Source organism: Mastomys coucha, unplaced genomic scaffold (genome assembly GCF_008632895.1).
Source record: "Mastomys coucha isolate ucsf_1 unplaced genomic scaffold, UCSF_Mcou_1 pScaffold21, whole genome shotgun sequence".
Taxonomy (NCBI): domain Eukaryota; kingdom Metazoa; phylum Chordata; class Mammalia; order Rodentia; family Muridae; genus Mastomys; species Mastomys coucha.
In genome coordinates this window covers 132,310,992-132,332,086 of record NW_022196904.1, presented here as the reverse complement: position 1 = coordinate 132,332,086, position 21,095 = coordinate 132,310,992, and the positions used below count along the sequence as shown (strand labels likewise).

The following is a 21,095-nucleotide window of genomic DNA, read 5'->3' as shown; positions in this document are numbered from 1 at the left end:
CATGTAGAGACGTAGTGGTCCCTGGGGTAGGTCGATTGGGGCTTCAGAGATTCGAGCCCGCTACCCTGGGCTCTGCCTGTCTGTGCTTTCTGGCGCAGGCACGGACGCTTTAGCTGCTGGACGCCGGCCCTACTATTCAAGGCCACACATAATCCTCCAGGCCTAGGGCTGTTTTCTTGGCATCCTTAGGGACCAGAGTCTGAGGAACCACTGGGCTGCTGCATGCTCCCCTCCTTTCTTGAAGCTGTGCAGCAGTTTTCCAACAGCCTTGGCCCGGTGCCCATGGGCCTCACAACATAGGATATAAAGGGTTCCTCAGATCAGAAACCAACCAAGCATGGAACTGATGCACAGGCGTGGGAAATAGAGGTGGCAGAGACCTAGAATGCCCTAGTACAAGCTTGGGGTTCACCGACAAATAAGCCTACTGGGAGGCTGCTAGAAGCTGGGCTCTGAATCTTAGCTAGGGTGTCTCTCCTCTAGTGGCCAATTAAATATGCCAGCAGCCTGGGGGAGTGGTGCAGACAGTAGTCAAAGGGAAAGACTGTGGTGGTTGCCCCTGGCGTCAGAGAGGTTGCTTAGACTGATCCTCAGTTCACAGGGGTAAGTGGACTGCCATCTTGCCTTTTACTTCTTGAGACACAGGCCAGAGCCACCCAGCTCAGTGGAATATTTCCAAGCACTTAGATACTTAGGATGGGGTAATGGTCTAACCTTTACTGTCTTGTCCCTCAAAAAGAGGGTGTTCTTACAGCTTATCTCCAACATTCTGTGCTGAATTTCCCTGCTATGTGGCTCCTCCTACCCGACTCAGCCTGACCTACCATGTCCAACAGATGAGTGGAAATGAGGTCAAGGCTGGTGTAAGGTCAGCATTGAGCTCTCAGTACACAGAAGTACAAATGAGGGAGTACCCATATGGACTGCTCCCAGGGTCCCAGCCCTCCCCACCCACTGTGTTCCACAGCTTCTATTGGACCTGCTCACCCTGTGCCTGGCAAAGTTCAGAGCTGATGAGCCAGGTCTCTGACACCGCTGGCACAAGAAGAGGTCTGGCAGTCCCATTAGCATGCCTGATTTTTTTCCTCCTTTATTAAATGATCGTTTCAAGATTTAATTACAGTTGAAGGTGACACGTTAGAATAAGTGCATTGAAGGCATAAGAGTGCGTACAAACCCAGCTCTTGAAATGGAGGCAGGAAAGGGACAAGGATTAAAAAGATGTGAGTGATGTGACCCACAGTGGGCAGAGTGGGTGGACATGGCCCTCTAGCTAGGCTACATAGCCTCTGGGCAAGTAGCTGTGGAGGAGTTTTGGCTCAGCAGGCAGAACTCTCCAGGGGTCCCAGAAGTGCCAAGCCAGGGCCAGCTCCACCCCTACATCCCCACATATGCTACCTATGTGTGATGTCAGCTCCCAAAAGGTAACAGGAAAAGTTCAGGACAAAAAAAAAAAAAACCCTCAAAAGTAAAAAGACTAAGTGTAGCAGAGTAATACAGAAATATATACACAGGTCATGGCCCCCAAGGTGGCCTCTGGTCACTCCAGGGATCCTCTGGTGTGAAGCAAGGGGCCTTAGTACACGGAGCTGTTCCGGATGCCACAGCACAACACCATGCTCAGGATCATCTCGAAGATCTGCAGGAGGGAGGGGCGTAGTCAGCACCGGAGACCCTGGGAAGGATCCCACCCACCCACCAGAGGTCCTGTGCTCACCATAATGACAGCTACCACAATGGCTGCAATTCCAATGAGGTACAGCTTCCCAGAAAAGAGCTCATCGATTTTCTGATGGCAGTCAGCCTGCAGGAATATCAAGAGGGTGGTTAACAGTCAGTGGCTAAGTCACAGCCACCACCCTACTTAGCGACAGGGCCTATGTATCACAGCTTATCCTCCACCCCAAAATAAATTTAAAACACATGGACCACTGCCTGTGGCCTTCTCTGTCACGTGGTAGTGTTCTTGACCTCACTAGCACCTTAGGGTCACCAGTGTATGAGGGATTGCTCAAGAGAACAGTTTTCCAGGATGCTGCAGGGGTAACCCAGGCTGTCAGGACTCCATACCCCACTAATTGAGATGGTCTATGGGCCTTCTGAGGTCCTGCTTAAAGTGCTGATCTTCCTGATGGGCCACCTTCTCCTACCTACCACCCAGGATATGATGCCCACCCCCCCACTCCATGCCACCTGCAGTAAGGGGGTGAGAAAGTTGCTGCCTGAAGGACACAGGCTGTTCCTCAAGATGGTGGTGGTCAGAGTGGTTAGTGTGTTGGAGCCACAACAGTTGAGCTGCAGAGACCAAGAACGACACTGTCAACTCTGGAGCTTCAGGAGACAAGGGAAAGATCAAGCACACAGCACACTGTCACCCCAAATACAATTGGGAGCTGTCCCTTTTGCCGTGTTTGTCGCCCTGCACAGCAAGGAGCCCTGTTCCTCCAAACCCCTGGGAAAATGAGGCCCATTAGATTCCTACCTGGGGACCCACAAATCATGGAGGAGACCCTTTCCCAGGCCCTGTCTTGTTACAGAGGTCATGCCCCCACACACCAGGAACCCCACAACCCGCCCTCCTGCTCCAGCCTAGCTGTACCGTCTCGTGGAAGGTCTTCACCACAGCCTTGGCATTGCTGGCATCATCATCCATCACAGCCTGCTGAAGGGCCTGGTCGTAGAACTGCTTCACATCCTTGGCGATCTGGGGGAGAATCATGGTCACATGCAGTGTAGGGGCTACTACCAAGAGCACTCAGCTTCCCCTGATGGGCTCAGCCTGATGTCACCTTTTCCCTTGAGCTCCCAAGACCCTGCCCCAACCAGCAGGCCCCAGAAATTCAAAAAGCACCCTATAACTATGGGCTCAGAGCAACCCATGTCTGTTGGTGGGCAGAGGGCATATCTCCAGCCCCAGTGAACCTAGGCTTACCTGGTCTTTGTTTACGAAGCCCCAGATGCCTGCAGCCACCTCACAGGCAAACAGGATCACAAGGCAGGTGAAGAACTAGGGGAAAGAAGAGGTCAGAGCCTTGACCAGAAAGCCCAGGTCTATCCCACGTGACCAACAATTATGTGCCAAGGGGGTTGGCCATATCCACCAACCATGTCCTGATTAAGAATGAGCCACGTAGAGCCATGGAGAGACAAGAGCCTGATATAGCCCTGCACTGAGATGTCCAAGTTCTCATGCCCTTACCTTGCTTCCTATTCGGAAGGATGTGGCTGGCATAGAAATGTAGTTGACAAATCCCAGTGTCCACAGCCTTCACTGAGGCATATGCAGCAAGATGCTCCCCAACCCTGACCTCAGTTTCCTCATCTCCTTTATCCTACACCCATGGGAAGATTAAGCTATGAAGTTGTGCTTCGTTTCCCCAGCTTTCGATACTGGCAGGGCCTCCCAGGCTGGCCAGGCTCTAGAAGGTATATCTGGGATTCAGCTTCACCAGTAGCTGGTGTGGCCAGGAGCACTAAGGCTGGCTTTAGGGGTGACACACCCTTCTGGAGTTCATGCTTTTTAAAACAGAAAACATCCCTTTTCCAAATGTATATTCACACTCAGATTCAATGGAAATCAAGCACATAGGAAAACCAAAAGCTTGGGGAAGACACATAAGTTGCCAGAAACCCTGCTCCCCAGCCCTTCAGCCCTTTCTACTTACCGTCCCCAGCAGGCACTGGGACTCCTGGATGGCCCCATAGCACCCCAGGAAGCCTACAAACATCATCACAGCTCCCACAGCGATGAGAATGTAGATGCCTGGGGAGGGGAAGACCTGAGTGAGCAGGCTGCATGCATCACTGCCTGAGACAGGAAGACCTGACTCAAATCCACAACAGGCAGAGGTTAGCAGTGTGCACTGTTTGGGGCCTCAGTGTCCTGCTGGAGGAGCTGCCACTGCCACCAGAGGACAAAACAGCAATTCAGTGCCCACAGAACATGGGCGATCTCCACTTCACAGGTAATGCTCTGCTCTGGAGCCAGTCTCCCACCACCTGCACCCGAGAATAGGAACGAGTCCTCAGCACTCACTGGAGAGGGCTGAGATGGACTACCCATTTCAGTGCATGAAATGGGGAAGCGGTTTGGGTGTCAGGGACCGATGCCCAGGACTCCTAATACTTGGTGAGTGTGAAGTCAAGGGTAAGCTACGCCAGTAACCAACTCCAGGCACCTCCTCTCAGGAACACTGGTGTATAACTGTTCTGCTCACCTAACTCTAAGGACAGGAAGTGTGGGTGGGTGGATGGCTAACAGAATGATAGGAGTAGCTTGAGCAGAGCCCTCAACATCTGCCACTGCCTGGGCTGTGAGTTTACAGGGAGCACTGTAGCCCACCAGGCACCAGCTGGACCATGTCCCTGCCCCAGTGCCCACAGTACCCGCTCTGCTCCTGGGAAAGCTCACTGTGTCTCTGATGAGCCCTCCATCTCTTGGTCCCTTGGTAGTAGCAGCCCATCCTCCAGTCTCTGCAGCAACACTGCAGGCCAGGCCAAGCTTTCTTGCACAAAGTCAGGCCCATTGTCCCCTGCCTGGCCAGACCAGAGGAGAAGGCACCATGGCCTGGACCAGCTGCCAGACTTAAAACTAGGACAAATCCTCTGGCCTCACTGAACACGTATGGTCCAGGGAAAACCTCCCACCAGGGCTGCCTAGAAACTGTTTTTACCCTTTGCCTCCCAACTGGCAGAGCACCGTCAACCAGGCCCCTGTTGTCAGGCCCTGAAACCTCAACCTCACGATGAGATGTAGGCTCTGTCTGAACAGGAGGATGCATACAGGCACCCAAAACACAGGCACTGTCCCAGGACTTCCTAGGCCTAGGCACCCTCCTACGTCTAGCACGTCTCATCTGAAGCCCCTGTGGTGTTGTCTGGGATGTTAAACAAGCTCTGAACTAACTTTACTAAGCACTAGACAAAGACACCCTTTTCAGGGCCACATCTGCTCCTGGAGGGACTCAGTACTGGGCCAGCATAGGGCTCCAGAAAGCCAATTCAGATTGGCCAGGGACATGGCAGCCAGAGTAGCTCTTACCTATAGGCCATGGGCCTTGCTGTCCAGCACCCAACCTGTTACACAGTCCAGTCCCTAAGACTATTTCCCCAGCACTCAGGAGGCCATAACCAGACAGGCTGGTGGCTGAGCAGCTCTGGAACTGAGAACATGAGGATAGAGAGCGGCTTCCTAACTACCCTATCTGGGCTTTGCAGGGTACCCAGCCTCTCCTGCTATACCAGTGCTGAGTGGGAACACAGCCTTCCCCTTGTGGAAGGCCCATGGGCCAGTTCTACCCCATCTGTCTGTTTCTGATTCCCAGATTTCCCTTGTGAAGATGCCCATACCAGATGCTACACAATTCAGGTTCTATATGAGCTGGTGGACATCCTCCTCCTCTTCCTCTGAAGGTACCAGATTGAAGGAGGGATAGCTAGTGTGGGCCCTTGCCTAATAACAACCACACCTGAAAACTGCTACCCTTCATGGCTTTCCTCAAAAGAGACCAGGTTCTTCCCCTGCCCATATTGCCTGGACTCCACTGCTGTCCATTTTACCCGTGCTAAGGCTGTGGGCAGAGTATAGGAAGGAAGGAAACAAGAGTGATCCATGGGGTTACCAAAGCCCTGTCTGCTCTGGGGCACTTGGGCAGAAAGGGAGAATATTCCAGACCTCCTGGTTCCCCGCTCAGCCTCAAGCATGCCTCCTAAACTCCTTCTAGGCTCCACAGGAGGAGGAGGAAGATCCACATCAGACCCCTGATGAAGGGTAAGAACATCTCCAAATACTTCTTCAGTTCTCAGGACACCAAGTCCCTCTGCCAGGGAGGAAAGAGGAAAGTTTCCTCCTTCAGCACAGTGTAGTGGACCAGAGCTTAGGACAGCACAGCACGGCAGCCATCTTCCTGCTTGGGAGGGAGGGTGCTCAGTCCCCACAGGCAGCCAAATAAGGCAGGTGTAGCAGGCTGGCCTGTGTGCTGGTGGGGGTGGGGTCGGGTGTGATGGGGTGTCTGAGTCATCCACTGTCTGCCCAGTCTCCAGCCCTCCCCAACTCAGGACTCCTGGGGCCTCAGCTGTTGCTAGCCCAGGCATCCAGCCCCACCCTGCCCAGGGAGGTTCACTAGAAATGCCCATGTTAAAATAAGTAAGGTCCTACAAGGCTGCTGCCCCACCCAATTGCTTCCTTTCTGCCTAGCCTAGTCTCAGATCTGTGGGGTCCCCAGAAGCACCATACCCAACCCATTCTCCTCTTATAGGCAGCCTCCTTACCCAGCTCATACAAGGTCTAGGCCACTCCCAGTTCTAATGCCCCACCCACCAGATTTAGACCATCAGCCAGCCTCTTCTTGGAAGCCCTCCCTGACTGTTCTGCACTTGTGGCTAGACCCTGTCTCCTGGTTACTCACCCACATAGAAGGTGCTGGGTGCTGGTTTGTTTCCCAGTTCCAAGTAGAGCAGGCTGGTGGTCTGTGGATCATGGCGCAACCACAGAGCTACACCTAGGATCACGCCTCCAGCCAGCTAGGGGAAAAAAAAAATCAGGAACAATATCATACAGAGGCCAGAGCACTGGGGGACAATGGAACCCTACAATGCTTATCATGTAGAGCTCTCACTTCCAGTTGTGAAGCCAGACACCAACCAGGGCCATGGGTCTGCTCACTGTCTGAGCCACTGCCACAGAGCCCTGTGTCCCACCAGCTCCTCTTCACTGTAACTCCAGAAGAGAGTTCAAGTGTACCTCCAATGGTGCAAGACACATACAAGAAGGTTTGGGCTGAAAACATGGCTCAGTTGATAAAAGTGCTCTGGCATGTAGAGTCCTGGATTCAATCCCCAGCACCACATACACTGGGGTTGGTGGCAATTGCTTGTCATCCCAGCACTTGAGAGGTAGAGGCAGGAGGATCAGGAATTCAAGGTCGTGTGAGTTTGAGACTAGCCTGGGCTATATGAAACCTTATCTCCAAAACCAACAGGAATCATTTTTTCCTCTACTCTTCCTGATTGACCAACTATGCAACACTTTTATCTGAGAAGTGGTCACAGTGAGCCCCAACCACTCAGGATGCTGGTGGGCTCTCCCCTGGTACCCTGTCCCAAGAGTCCTGGGATTCTTTAGAGACTGCTTCAGGCAGGGTACTGGGAACTCTGTGGTGGAGACACCAAGTTCTCCCTGCCAGGAGGAGAGGGGTGACCATGTGATGTCACCAGGCCCCCTAGGGAGAAGCAGGTACCTAGAAGCAGGAGCTGGGCCTCAGGGCAGACCAAAGCAGGCAGTCTACTCCCCACCTCTAGGCCTTCTCATCTTGAAGGGTCAGTGGCACTCTTCAGCAGAGACAGCAAATAGAAACCAAAACCTGGGCCTGACAAAAAGTGCCTGCTCTTCACTCTGGGGATCCAGGCCAGAACACAAGCTCAAGAAAGCTCTAGGGACAGTTCAGGAAAGAGGATGTATGGAACCCACCTACCTTCTTCTACCCTAGGATCTTGTCCTCTGCTTAACCCTCAGAGAGGAAGCTGGGGTAGGGGTACTTTCTCCTATCACCATCTCCCTCTACTGCTACTCCTTCTTTCTCAGTTTCTCAGCCTCCTCTCTGAGTGCTTATTTCCGTTTTCATACTCCAATCCAGGAGAGATGAGCCCCCAACCTCTACCAGGGCCTGAGAGAAGAGGGTGTGTGATATAGCAATAAGTCACCCCGGGCACCTGTGGCCCAAACCACAAATGGCATGAAGGCTAAGACTCTGACAGTGCCTTCACGTGTAATGGCCCTAGTGATGCTGAACTTCCAGCATTTTACAGTGATAGTTCCTTATCTATATGCCCTTAAGAGCCTAGCCATCCATTTGGGTAACAGAAGCAGGAGGACAGGGCACAGCATAGGCTCCAACAGGCAGTACTGTACCAGACTCCTCCTAACCTGGCTTGAGGGGAGGAGATGATGGGTCTAAGTTGCCCTGGTAACCAGGCTTCCTTTGCAGCTTCAAAACATCCTGTATTCTGTTTAAGAACTGGTCCAGAGGTCTCTTTGAGATGTCCCAGGGCAGGAGAACCAGGTGGCACACCTGTTCCCCATCCTTCCCTCAGTGGTAACACGACCCTGTGGTGACAAACCCTGATAGTCACAGAGGCTGAGGGGCAGCTAGTGGGTGACCTTGCCTTCCTCAGTCTGTGTGCTTACCTGTAAAACAGTTGAGCATGCAACCATGCCTGACTCTGGCTTCTCTGATGGTAAGGAATATTGTCTATAAGCTGGGAGCTAAAGTGGGGTGAGAGATGATGTTTAGCCAAGCCCCAAAGGCTGCTAATGTGGGTGTCTGGCCAAGCCACCACTTACAACCAAGTTTTAGCAAAGAGTTGGGATCAGGAAGTTAACTCTAGAAAAGTCTCTGGGCTTTATTCCTTAACTGACAGGCCTGAATCAAAAATAAATAAATAAATAAATAAAGCTAAGGATGTGTGACTGTCAATCAGAAGAAAGGCCAAGGCCAAACTGGGGTGGAAGTAGGCCAGGCACCTGGGAATGGGGACTCACCCCATTGTCCCAGGGGCAATCAGAGCTGAGTTGGAAGGAATACCAGGCACTGGGATGGCTTCCTCCAGCAAAGTGACCCTCCACCCTGCTGTTCTAGGGAGACGTAGAGGGAGTGCTGGGAAAAGTAAGGGGCCCAGGAAGGTGGGAAAAGGGTCTTCAAGGAGTCAGAGGCTGGAAAGGAACCTCAGATTCAAAATGTAACTAACATAACCAAAACAGGTGAGCTTCCAAGACTCTATGGTAGGAGAGCTAAACCACTCATGCTTCATAAGTTAATACACACATAGAGAGAGGACATGCAAGTACTGGCTGAGGGCAGTCTCCTGACATCACAAGGCCACAGGGAGATTATGAATCTACCCACTGACCCCAAATTGCCATCTGGTGCTGCAGGGTGGGGTGAGGGGTGGTGCTTTTACACTGGCAAGCAGTTCTGAAGTTTGTTTCTGAGAAAGTTAGCTAGCACCTCCCACTTACCACAGCCAGCCTTGAACCTCGGGCTTTATTCTCATGCGTGCATATTCCCCAAACATTTCCTGTTACAGTCCAACCTAGAGCAGTCCATATGTCCCCTGATCAGTGAATGGACAGGCCCTGGGTCCATTGTATGGCAGAATCTTCAGGGAAAGGACAGACCCGTGAGACAGCATGGAGGACAGTTCAATCGGGGGGTGCAAAAGGAGCACAAAGAAGATGAAGCAGCTGTGCCTTCTGACCCTGCTCAGATGAAAGCATAATTCAAAGTCCGTTCAAGATAGTACAGTGATAACCCAACCGAAGTTCTGGGGTGAGATGGAATAAAGGGGACCACAAAGAGGCCAGGATTCTCTCCTGTTGGTGCTAAGTTTCATGGGGTGTAATGTTGAGTATATGTCAAAAGCTACTTACTCCACCCTCACTCACTCCACAGTCCCTGGATCAGTGGCTCTGCCAAAGTAAATTCCCCAGGCCCAAGAAGGGTATAGGAGCATCCCAGTAATTAGCAGCAATTAGGTATACATCTTGTCTACAGAACCATAAGTTCAGAATGATCTGCAAAATCTGGGCAGCACTCACACCCACTTACAAAAAAGAAAAAGAAAAAGAGAAAGAAAGAAAGAGGGTCCAGTGTCCACAGGAATATGGAATGGTGCCATCAGACGGAGGAGGCCCAGGTAAAGATGGCCTGAATCTCAAACTGTGTCATATCTGAGCTAGGATATCACAAATCTGTTTCAATCTCCTCCACCCTCATTGTCATTTGTAAATAGGGGAAGTTATACACAGGCTGCTAAGTATGATGTCACCGTATTTAGCTCTTGACAGAACTGACAAAGTGACCCACAAAGCAGAACCTGGGATTTCTTCACGAATTCACTCAGGGGCTCTAAGACACCTCTGCTCAAAGCTTCCTTTCTCCAGGTGGCTCTGCCACCTGCTCCTGCAGCCTAAAAGACCTTCTGTTTAAAGGTGGGGGTGGGAAGCACCCAGGTGGCATGTCCAGGTTCCTGGAGCTCCTTCCCTGGCACAAAAGGATGCATTCATGACTCTATACAGGATTATGTTGCTTCTTCCTTCTTAAGGACTAATCCATAACAGACTCAAACTTTAACAAGATGAGGAGCTGCCAAGCATGCTGGGGCCCTGCCCAGCTGGTCTTGTGGTTTCCCAGAAATGACTGAAAGGGAACAGGCTTGGGGCAGCATTCTACTCTGTGCTAGCTGCTCACTGCCTACCCTTGGCCAGACCTCAGATAGGGGCTTCTCTGGAGCCTTCCTGTTGCTACCCATAGGAGGTCCTCTAGGAAGGGACAGGGCTTCTGAAACCAGCTTGGTAGGTATGAATGGTTACCCCAGATACCACAAAATGCTCCAGGAGGCTCACTGCAACAACAGCTTGTTCCTTTAAGTGACCCGTTGTGCCACAAGAGAAGAACCAAAGGCAGAGGGAGACAGGGTTGGGGCTTACTCAAAGCCTCCTGGGTACAGGATGGAAACTGGAAGGTGCACAAGTTGCCCACCCACCTAAGCAATTCAGGGGTGCTGAGAACCTCTCCTGTATGGCAGAAGTTGTGAAGACCAAAGGCAGTGGGCTCAAGAAGCCTTCCCTGGGCAGCTGGGATAAGTTGGAAAGAGGCTCAGACTCTTCTTAGGGGCACTGGTTAGGTAGAGACTGACTTAGGTGCTGCCCTTCCAGCTGGGGTCCTGGGCCTGGTCTGGTGCATGGAGGATGGGGACAAGGCCAGGTTCCTCTCTAAGAGACAATAGATCTTGCTCAGGCCTTCCTAGGAGAGGTAAAGACTTGTAGTCTACCAAAGGAAGCTCAGGAAGGAAGCTGGAGAGAGGGGCAGGAATCCTTGCCTTGGGCCAGGAAGCATGGTTCCTTTCACAAGGCCCCTCGCCTCAGGAAGCCACTGTCCTAGCATCTAAAAATAGGCAGCAAAGCAAAAGCCTAGCTCTGGGGCCCAGCTGCCAGGTTAGGGGTGGCGATGTAAAGGGCCAAGGCATGGCCAGGGGAGATTATACTGCTGTCTTGAGGTACAGGAGATTGAGCTGGGCCACCCAGCTGGGCCCCTTCCAGGGCTAGACTACATGGCTCCTTCTCTGGCAAGGAGGCTAGAAGGTACCTTCCCCACCTTTCCCACACAGCAGTCTGCCAGAGATGAGTACTGCAGAGGCTGCAGGGAGGCCTGGTACCCAGAAAAGAGAACCAAGGGAGGCAGGGGATTGAGAGTTCTGGCATCACCATTAGCATCACCAAGAGGCTTCCATCTGTTGCAGGCTAGGCATGGCCCTCTGTCCCAAGGCCAGGCTGAGGGGCTGGCTTGGCCTTACAAGCACTTTGACTATGGGTCATGGCGGCAGAGTGGAGTGCAGTTCTACCGATCCCACTACTTCCTCATGTGGCAGCTAGTTGCTCGGAAACCTCAGTCCCCTTATCACCCACAACGGGTCTGATAACAGCCCAGCAGAGTGTTACTTTGGGTGAGCTGAATGAACGGTTATCATGGTCTCCAGAGTACAGGAGACTGTTTCCAGGGTGAAAGGCTGTTTCCATGCCCCTGTGATGAGGACTTTTAGCCATGAAAAGTAATGAGAGTCCAGGCGATGGTGGCACAGGCCTTTAATCCCAGCACTTGGGAGGCAGAGGCAGGCGGATCTCTGAGTTTGAGGCCAGCCTGGTCTACAGAGTGAGTTCAAGGACAGCCAGAAAAGCTCTGCCTTGAAAACAGACAAACAAAAAAGTTGTGAGACGGTGAATTAACACTAGTGGGTGAAGGGCACACTCCACAGTATGTGCCTGTCACAGTCCACAGTATGTGCCTGTCACACTCCAGAGTGTGTGCCTGTCACAGTCCACAGTATGTGCCTGTCACAGTCCACAGTGTGTGCCTGTCACAGTCCACAGTGTGTGCCTGTCACAGTCCACAGTGTGTGCCTGTCACACTCCACAGTGTGTGCCTGTCATACTCCACAGTATGTCCCTGTCACACTCCACAGTATGTGCCTGTCACATTCCACAGTATGTCCCTGTCACAGTCCACAGTATGTGCCTGTCACAGTCCACAGTGTGTGCCTGTCACATTCCACAGTATGTCCCTGTCACACTCCACAGTATGTGCCTGTCACACTCCACAGTGTGTGCCTGTCACAGTCCACAGTGTGTGCCTGTCACAGTCCACAGTATGTGCCTGTCACATTCCACAGTATGTCCCTGTCACACTCCACAGTATGTGCCTGTCACACTCCACAGTGTGTGCCTGTCACAGTCCACAGTGTGTGCCTATCACACTCCACAGTATGTGCCTGTCATACTCCACAGTGTGTGCCTGTCACAGTCCACAGTATGTGCCTGTCACACTCCACAGTGTGTGCCTGTCACATTCCACAGTATGTCCCTGTCACACTCCACAGTGTGTGCCTGTCATACTCCATAGTGTGTGCCTGTCACACTCCATAGTATGTGCCTGTCACACTCCACAGTATGTGCCTGTCACACTCCACAAGCCCTTGCAACACAAGGTCCCACTCTAGAGCTCAGGAATGGGCTTCAGGAGGACAGGTGGCCTGGGCTTCCTCATTCCTGCACCCCGTCATACCAGACATCTTTAAATACCATCGGAACCTTACTGTTTAGCTGCAGTACAAAGCCAACGTTGATGCTCAGCTAAACAAGTCATAGGATGTCACAGACCCACGCTGAGAAAGTGCTGACGACCTAAGCTGACATCTTGTATGGAGTGATCCGTGAGGTAGTTGCAAGGGATTAAACACAGGACACTCGGGGGCCGATTACCCAGCATCTTCTGCCTGAACTGCCTGGCTCTCAGGCTCTTGGCTTTGGGGCTATAAAACTATGAGTGCCCTGGTTCTAAAGCATGACCCCTGCACTCCCAGCCCTTCCCAGACTCCATATGAAGGGAGGCAGATGCCCTCTCCCAATGCCCCTTTGCAGTTACTTTGGCAGCCACTCCAGGATGCCCAGCACCAGCTGCTCACTGGCCAACCCCTTGTGAACAGTTCCCTCAAAGGTAGAGCCCACTCAGAAGACCTCTCATAGTTTTGAATGGCATAGCCTATGCCCTGCAGCTAGCCAGGGAGAGTAGCTTAGACTGGATCTAGAAGTGTTTTCTCTCTCTCTCTCTCTCTCTCTCTCTCTCTCTCTCTCTCCCTCTCCCTATCTCTGTCTCTCTCTGTGTTCTCTCTCTCTTTCTCTCTCTCTCCCTCTCTCTTCCTCTCTCTGTCTCTGTCTCTTTGTGTGTGTTCTCTCTCTCTCTGTCTCTCTCTCTCTGTGTGTTCTCTGTGTGTGTATGTTCTCTCTCTGTGTTCTCTCTCTCTCTCCCTCTCTCTCTTTCTCTCTCTGTCTCTCTCTGTGTTCTCTCTCTCTCTCCCTCTCTCTGTGTTCTCTCTCTCTCTCTCTCTCTCTCTCTCTCTCTCTCTCTCTCTCTCTGTGTGTGTGTGTGTGTGTGTTTGTGTTTGTGGGGGAGGTACTAGGGGTCACAGTCAGTCACTGGCATGCCAGGTCAGAGTACTGAACAGCTGAAGGCTACCAAAGGCCAGTTCTCAGGATACCTGGTTCTCTAGCTAGAGTACTAGGAACAAAATGGGTACTTATAAGGCCTCGGGGCCACCCAACACTCACACCATGTCCTACCTGGTTCCTTGGTGTCAGAGCCAGAGCCACAGGTACCTGGACTTCTCCACAACCCTGCCCCACCCTACCCCCACCTGAGCCCTCTCTTGTGTACAAGGGTGATTGCCTGTTCTCTCCCTAGGGCAGCTGGACTAAGTCTAAAGTTTTTATAACTGAGGTTCCAATCCCCTTGGCAGGACTCTGGGTGCTGGAATCAAGGCTGGCAGTTGTTGGTACACTCCCTCGTGCATCAGAGACGCTCTGTTTGAGGTAGGACTGAGCTAGAAGGCAAGTGCCGAGAGAAAGCCTAAAGGGTTCAGAAAGAATGGTGTGGGGACTCTTATTAAGAGGTGGCAGTATGTGGGAACCAGAGTAGAGGCTGCCAGGGGGCTTCCAGCTTCTTTACTCCAGCTCTGTGCCCCCCATTGGTAGGATGTACTTTTTTGAAGCCAGCCCAGGGAAGAACCACAGACTTCCCCTTTTCGGGCAGCCCAGTCAAATGATTGCCTTTCCCAAAGCGGGGTCCAGCAGACAGCCTCGGGAACAAGGGGAAGTCTGCTCTCCCACCGGTGAAACCAGGCACAGGAAGTTCTCATTCCACCCCGAGCCCACAGGATTAGAGCCCCTCTGACGGAAGGAAAGCAGCAGACAGCTAGGTGACAGACAGTCATGTGTATGTGCTGCCGAAGTGAGCACAACAGATAGTCATGTTCAGTCTGGAGAATTAAACGCCAGTTAAGAGGCTGTAATCAGCCTTTTGTGGTGGGTCTGGCTGCCTGGGCTACTGGAAGGGGGCCACCAGCAGCCTTAGGCTGGAGGAGCAGCCAGTTCTGTGGGGAAACACAGTGAAGATTGGTGGCAGCCTCTTCCCCTTAACTGACTTCTCCTATGGAGACATTATCACACAAAGCTCCTACAGATCAACCCAGGCCATAGGTTGGCAGGGTGATAAACCATCCCCTACTCTCTTGCCCTATTCCCAGCTGGAGTCAGGAGACTGGTTTCTTTATTCCAGACCTATCTCAGGGGACAGGTAACTACCCTGTTTCTAGAAGCATCTTACATGGTCTCTGTTCACTGCTCATCTTTCAGGTTTGTGTCCTGTCCCATATATCTTGGGAGTCCAGAACTCTGCTGGTCCCAAAGTAGGTTCTGAACTCAAGCCCAAGGAGGACTGGTGGGAGTGAGAGCAGGCAGGCAAGCGTGCCTGGAATGTCCCCTCCCACACAGAAACCACTTTAATCTTCTAATCTTTAATCTGGAAATTTTTAAAAGTGTCCATCAAAACATTTACTGTCAACCAAATAAATCTCCCTTCTTAGAGCTCTTAGCCCCCATGCCCACCACGGCCCACAGGACCTCTCGGCCCCCTCCCTAGGCACTTCTGACATCATTTCTCAGCTTCCTTTGGCCCCACTCCCTCTTGGACACCGTGCCCAGCATCCATTTCCTGAGCCTTCTCTGCGCCAAGCCCCTTGCTCCACTCTGGAGTGCATTAGCTAGTCTACCCACAATCCCAGGAGACAGAGACCCCAAGAACTCCCACTTTAGAGGAAGGAAGTGAAAACTGAGGACCAGAGTGGTGGGGTGGGGCTCCCCAAAGGTTCAATCTCGTGACACAGGGGAACTATCAGCCACAGGACAAACCTTGAAACCGAAGGAGCCCCTCTGCTAGGGTGGTGTTCACCAGGTGTGGCCTGGCTCTGCTCCATATCCCTACCCACTGTGGGGCCAACATGGGTTGGGAGGAGAGATCCATGGGATGGTGAAAGGAGACGGTGGTTTTCACTGTTCTGCAGTCAGTAGGCAGTCCCCTGGGAGCAGGGAGAGGCTTGAGAAACGTTTCCTGGAGCCTTAATAGAGAGTACCCCAGGGACATGTTGGGACTCCACCCCAGCTGCCTGGGAAACAAGCAGACTCACCCAGCCCCAGCACTCCAGGGAGCCTGGGGGGTCTACCATTTGGATCAGGTGGGTGGGTAAAAAACAAAAAATACCCTGCAGGGTCCTGATATGCCACAACTGAAGTATAATGGGGGCGGGGGATAACACACTTCTTGGGCGTGCATTTAACTCCTTGCATGGTTCAGAGTAGGCAAACACTGTCCAACATGGCTACCCAGTCAAGACCCCAAGGCATGCCCGGGCAGAGCAAGTTTAACCCCATCACCCACGCTGCTCCCCTGAGTGTGTTCTCTAGAGCCACTGTGACTGACAATCATGGTCCCTGAAGCATGGCGTGCAGCATACATAGCCCCAGCTGAGTTCAGTCCAGTTCCTGCCCATCCCCAACATCTTATTCCCCTCCACCCCCCCTGACCCCCCCTGGGATCTTCAGCAGTCCGGGATGGAAAACAGGTGTCCCCTGTCTTACACACTCACTCTAGGGGCCCGTCTTACAAGTTTGCCCTCCCAGCAACAACTTTAGAGAAACACTGTCTTGGCAGAACCTCGTTTCTTCCTGAGAAGGAGGGAACTGCGTCTGTGCATTGCAGCAGGGAGGGTGACACCACTGTGCAGAGGAGTGGCCACCACTGCCCACTCAAGTGGCCACAGGCAGGTCAGTTAAGACTCCCCATTCCCAACCCAGTCAGGAAACAGAACGAAGCCCACACCACCAATGGCTTCTCCCGAGCAGTGAAGACAGTCAGGACCCAGGGATGCTTGGAGACCCTCCTATACCCACGTCTCCAATTCCAAGATGACCAAATGGGTGTGCACCTCTTTCCAAAGTGGAGAGCCCAGCTTAGATCCCGTATATATGAAAAGATCCTAAGCTCCTGGTTTGTACAGACCCCCAGGTCTCTGCACCAACTCAGAACTGCACGCCCTCTTCCTCTCAGGATCTTAAGGTCCAGGCCGGGGCTGTAATCTGTGCGAGACGGCAGACAAGGAGGAGGGGCAGCTCGGGGAATGGGGGTGGGGGTGGTCAGGAACTGGGGCACGGTGCGCAGCAGCACGCGGCCCGGGACACCCTGGCCTCTAGGCCTGGAGCTCGAGCCTCCCAGGGTGGCAATACCAAGCTGGGGGGTAAGCAAGGGTGGAGTAATAGTGGGGTTGACGTCTCCAGGCAAGTACGGAGCGTGCCCCCACCACTTCGAGGCCGCCTATCCAGGGGCGGTGGCTACGATGAGCTCATGGGGGCGGGGCGCCAAGATCCCGCCCTTCTCGAGCCCCCTCACTGCTCGCGAAGCAGGATGGTCCCCAAAACAACGTTCGGGAGGGTGCGAGTACCCCCTTCACAGCTGAGGGCTCTTGATTACCTGGCGCTAGCCCGCAGACTCTTGCACCAGTTCCCAGCACTCAGAGGGGACAGGCCAGCGATCCCCTGATTTCTCAGCCCCAGAAGCCCCTCGAGCCGAGGCCCGGAAGCTCAGCTCTTGGCCCCAACCCCGCTGGCGAGGGGTGCCAGGACCCCGATCGGCGCACGGAGCCCACAGGTGGCGCCGCAACTTCGCGGTTGCGCTGCGCCTTCTCTGCTGGGCCTAGCGCGCTGCCCAGCCTGGCTACCGTGGGGGTGCTCCCCGTCCCCATGGCTGCTCACCCAGAAGACGAAATTGAAGACGAAGAGCAGGTATTTGATGCATTTGGTGCAGCCCTCCACCCCCATTGCGGTGCGCGGCCTGCGGAGCTTGGGTTGAACCTGGAGAGGGCGGTCTGGGGACGCAGTACCGGGATCCGGGACTGGCAGATAGCCTGAGGCGCTTACGGGCCGGCGAACTGCGGTGCGGAGAATGAGACGTAGGGTAGAGAAGGGCTGAAGGCCTAGCCGGAGGCGGGAGAGACGCTATCGCTTTGAAGCAAGGGCGCGCTCGCTCGGACCGGGCGCGCGCCGAGCTCCTCACTCTTTATAGACCGCTAGGTCCCGCCCCTCCGAGGCCCCGCCCCCAGGACACTCCGCCCCGGCCCCGCCTCCCGCCCGCGGGGTGCCCGGACCAGGGGTGCTTGGGTGGGTTCTGCCACTTCAGTCCCAGAGTAAGTGTTCAAGAACTTGGTACAGCTGGTTCTCGGGGCCTCGGTGCACTGTGCGTGCGCAGGATGAATCTCCAAGTTTCCTAAGGGTTCCCAACCCTCGGGGCAGGCTTCTGGGTCTCGACGAGGAACTGGCCACAAGATACACCCCCAAAGAAGCCCTACTTACTTCCTCCCGTACTCAGACGCCTTGGACTTTCCCGGAGGGTTTTCTAGTGGAGGTGCCTCGACAGTAAAGGGTCTTAAAAGTTAGCATGTTTTGTGTATATTGATCTCCCAGGCAGCAACTCCGTGGGCCTGAAGGTCTAGAATGGAATTCTTTGTAGTCTTGCTAATCCCCTATCTCACAGATAGAGCCCCAGGCTGCAGTTTTGGAGGCTGCATTTGGGAAGGTCAATAATATACCCAATGTCTTTAGCCAGTCTTGAGGCACCTTCAAATATTCATGCCATCCTGGCTGTGCCTTCCAAGAGTCCATCCTCCATCCTCTGGCTGGATCCGCGAAAGTTGGGATTATAAGGAAGTGAGGAAAGATTCAGAGGGTAGAGGTGAGCAGCCTTTCCCAGTCGAGGAATGGCTGCTGTCACCATAGATGATATTCCTGTGAAATCTTGGCATTCCTTCCCCCAAATTGGAGGGCAATGGGGCTGTTTCAGCAGCAGCCACTCACTGGGAACCACAGAAGGGCCAGTTCCAAAGACTCAGCCTTTTCTAGCTCACTCCATGTTCTTAAATCTTTAAGCAGTTAAGGACATGTTCCCTATGGAAATCACACCTGGCACCCCTCTGGCTACAGGGCACTGGAAATATGTTTTAAAAGGGATAGATATACATTTATATGTAAAAACAAAGGAAAGGAATATCTATTATATATATGGACAGACAGACAGACAGACATCTCACTGTGTAGCCCTGGCTCCTGGAGCCCACAGAGCTCTGCCTATCTCTGCTTCCCAAGTGCTGAGACTATAGGCTTAAGACACCATGCCCACTAAAGGATGAAAATTTGAACTGTGTATAATTTACATGTAAACCTGATGATTGGCCAGTAGCTGCCTGGGTGGAGCTACTCTCTACTAGGCTAGTAGGTTTCTTGAGAGTTAATTTGTGCATTTATTTTGGCTTCAGGCTGGTATAGCTGCTTCAGTAAAGGATTGTGTCCACATTTATAGTTCCTGGAGGCTGAAGTGGTGTCACAATAAAAGTAACTCATGCCACCAGTGCTGGAGTGATATCACAATAAAAGTCATTTGAGTCCCCAGGAGGGTATCCCTGAGGATTCTTTTTATTTAAAGCGCACGGCGGTGGGGGGGGGGGGCAGGAATAGTTCTTCCATGTGCAGAGATTGGCACCTGTTTCTCATCAGATCTCCACTGTCTCCAGTGATGGGGATACCTCATACCTAAAGTGGGGTTACACACTGAAGGTCATGCGGGGCCAGCTGTTTTGTCTATGTACTGTGTGATATATCTGGGTTTTAGTGGATGCCATTGTGTTCCTGGAACTGCTCCAAGTGCTTTGGACAGCCTAGGAACCAAGGCTAGTCTCTTTGGGGCTCTTAGGTTCTGGTCACATACATGCCAAGGAGAGAGTTTCCAGGATCTTTGACCAATCATGGTGGGGAATTTTTTTGTAAAGCAGTTTTCCTCCAAATTAAAACATCCCTTTCTGGAGGGAAGGTATTAAGACTCAGGAAATGAACAACTAACAAGTTTCAGACGTTCCTGAAACTAACAGGGCCCTTCCTCCCTAAAGACATAATTAGGAAGACAGTCCATGTTTTGACCTATTCAAGTGCCATTTTCCAAGGTTCCAGCTTTTGTGAGCCATCACCTATGCTGAGGTTTTTGGTGATACAGTTCCCTTTGAGTTGTCTCTGATGCTGTAAGTAACCCCTCATCCATACCCCTGCAAGTACCCCAAATCAACTGATTGGTTTACTAAGTTGGACTTTGGTGGGATCTTTCTTTGGTCTATTGTCAATTCCCTATCTGGAGTGAATGGATGTTCATGTTGCATCTTCCCAGGGAAATGCCACACAATATTATTAGACCTGCACTATATGTCTCAAAGGAGCTAATAAGGATCCAGACTCTCACACCTGAAAAGCCTTGTGGGCTTGGGAGAACCATTCCAGGGCAAGGTACAAGAAGGAAGCTCTTGGACCAGGAACAGATATGGGCAGAGGAAGGCCAGGCAAGTCTGAGTTAGGGAGAAGGCTTAGGCTGCTTTCTGTTCCCATTGAAGGGGTTGGGGTAGGGAACAAGCTCATAGGTTTCAGGAGACTTGCTGAGATGACTGGTTGCTTGCAAGAGTACGAGGGGCTGCCTTGCAGGGCCTGCACCTGTGAGCACCACATCTTAAGTGACTTGCCTAACATCCTGCCATCCTGGCCTTATGATGACATGGGGGAACCAAGGGACCCACTTGGTAGGACATGTGTCAGGTAGGTACCCAGAGAGTACATCAGAAAATGTCCCCTGTGGTTAGCTCAGCCTGACAATATCTCTTTTCTGGGTTCCAAGAAACCAGTGGTGAAGGCAGATGGGCTATGTTAGGGAACGAGGGAGGAAGCCCAAGCCCAGGATAGGAGGTTTCTCTTTGCTTTCCCTTGTCCAGCAGGTGTGGGAAGGTGGGAAGAATGGGCTTTCATAGCCAGGGCTTGTCTCACAATTCTCCTGTCTGTATAACTTTGTACTGGCTTCTCAGTTTCCTCAAGTGTGACAGAGGTACTGCAGAGAGTCTCTAAGTACATAAGGGCAATGTGTCCTTGTCACTTGGAGCAGGGCCTGGCCTGTGGGAAAGTCAAGGTCAAGCCCTTTTTGGCCCAGTCCCAGAGTCTTGTGACTCACTCCACAGAGGAATCCTGCTGTGTGCATTTGGCAGGAGGTAGGGGGAGTTTATTGCAGAACCACTCTTGTTTCTCAGTTTCCTAAAATGTGTGAAGACTACCCAAACTGGGCTGTTTATGAGGGCTTTCTCAAGCAAGGAGGTTGGCCGCCACCATCACTTCTACTTGCTAGAAATTCATATGCAGGTCAGGGAGCAGGACAGATGTGTATTGAAAGAGCTCAGAATCCAAAAACAGCCAAGCAGTGCCAGACAAACCTCTTTCGAGCATCTCCATAGTCACCGGAAATGCAGTCCTTTACTCTCCAAGTGCCACAACTCTCCTGATAAAATACTTCATTCAACAGCAATAGAAGGGGATCTATCCTCCAGACCTGATGAAGGACTGAGGATTCATAAGTCCTGAGCCTATGTCGTCTCAGAGAAGTTCAAAGGCTCCTCACCCACAAAGGTCAGAGACATAATGAGATGAAGTGAACAAGATAGTCTTGGCATTTCTCCCCAGGGCTCTGAGAAGGATGATCTAGCAAGATGGAGAAGGTGCCATTCAGGACAGGGTGCTGGTAAATGTTTAAAATCTCCTCTGAGCGGCACCATCTTAGCGGACTAGGGTTCTAAACTGA

General features: G+C 52.4%; 1 protein-coding gene across 1 annotated transcript; it reads right to left on the bottom strand.

Moving 5' to 3' along the window:
* Nucleotides 1-1,064: 1,064 nt before the first annotated feature.
* On the bottom strand, nucleotides 1,065-17,491 carry Cd81 (CD81 molecule). The gene is made up of 8 exons (XM_031388964.1): nucleotides 17,195-17,491; nucleotides 6,408-6,522; nucleotides 3,666-3,763; nucleotides 2,933-3,007; nucleotides 2,600-2,704; nucleotides 2,194-2,295; nucleotides 1,718-1,804; nucleotides 1,065-1,639 (listed from the first exon to the last, which is right to left on the bottom strand). Exons 1-8 carry the CDS (start codon nucleotides 17,258-17,260, stop codon nucleotides 1,577-1,579), a joined length of 711 nt encoding a protein of 236 aa, XP_031244824.1. The 5' UTR covers nucleotides 17,261-17,491; the 3' UTR covers nucleotides 1,065-1,576.
* Nucleotides 17,492-21,095: the final 3,604 nt, after the last annotated feature.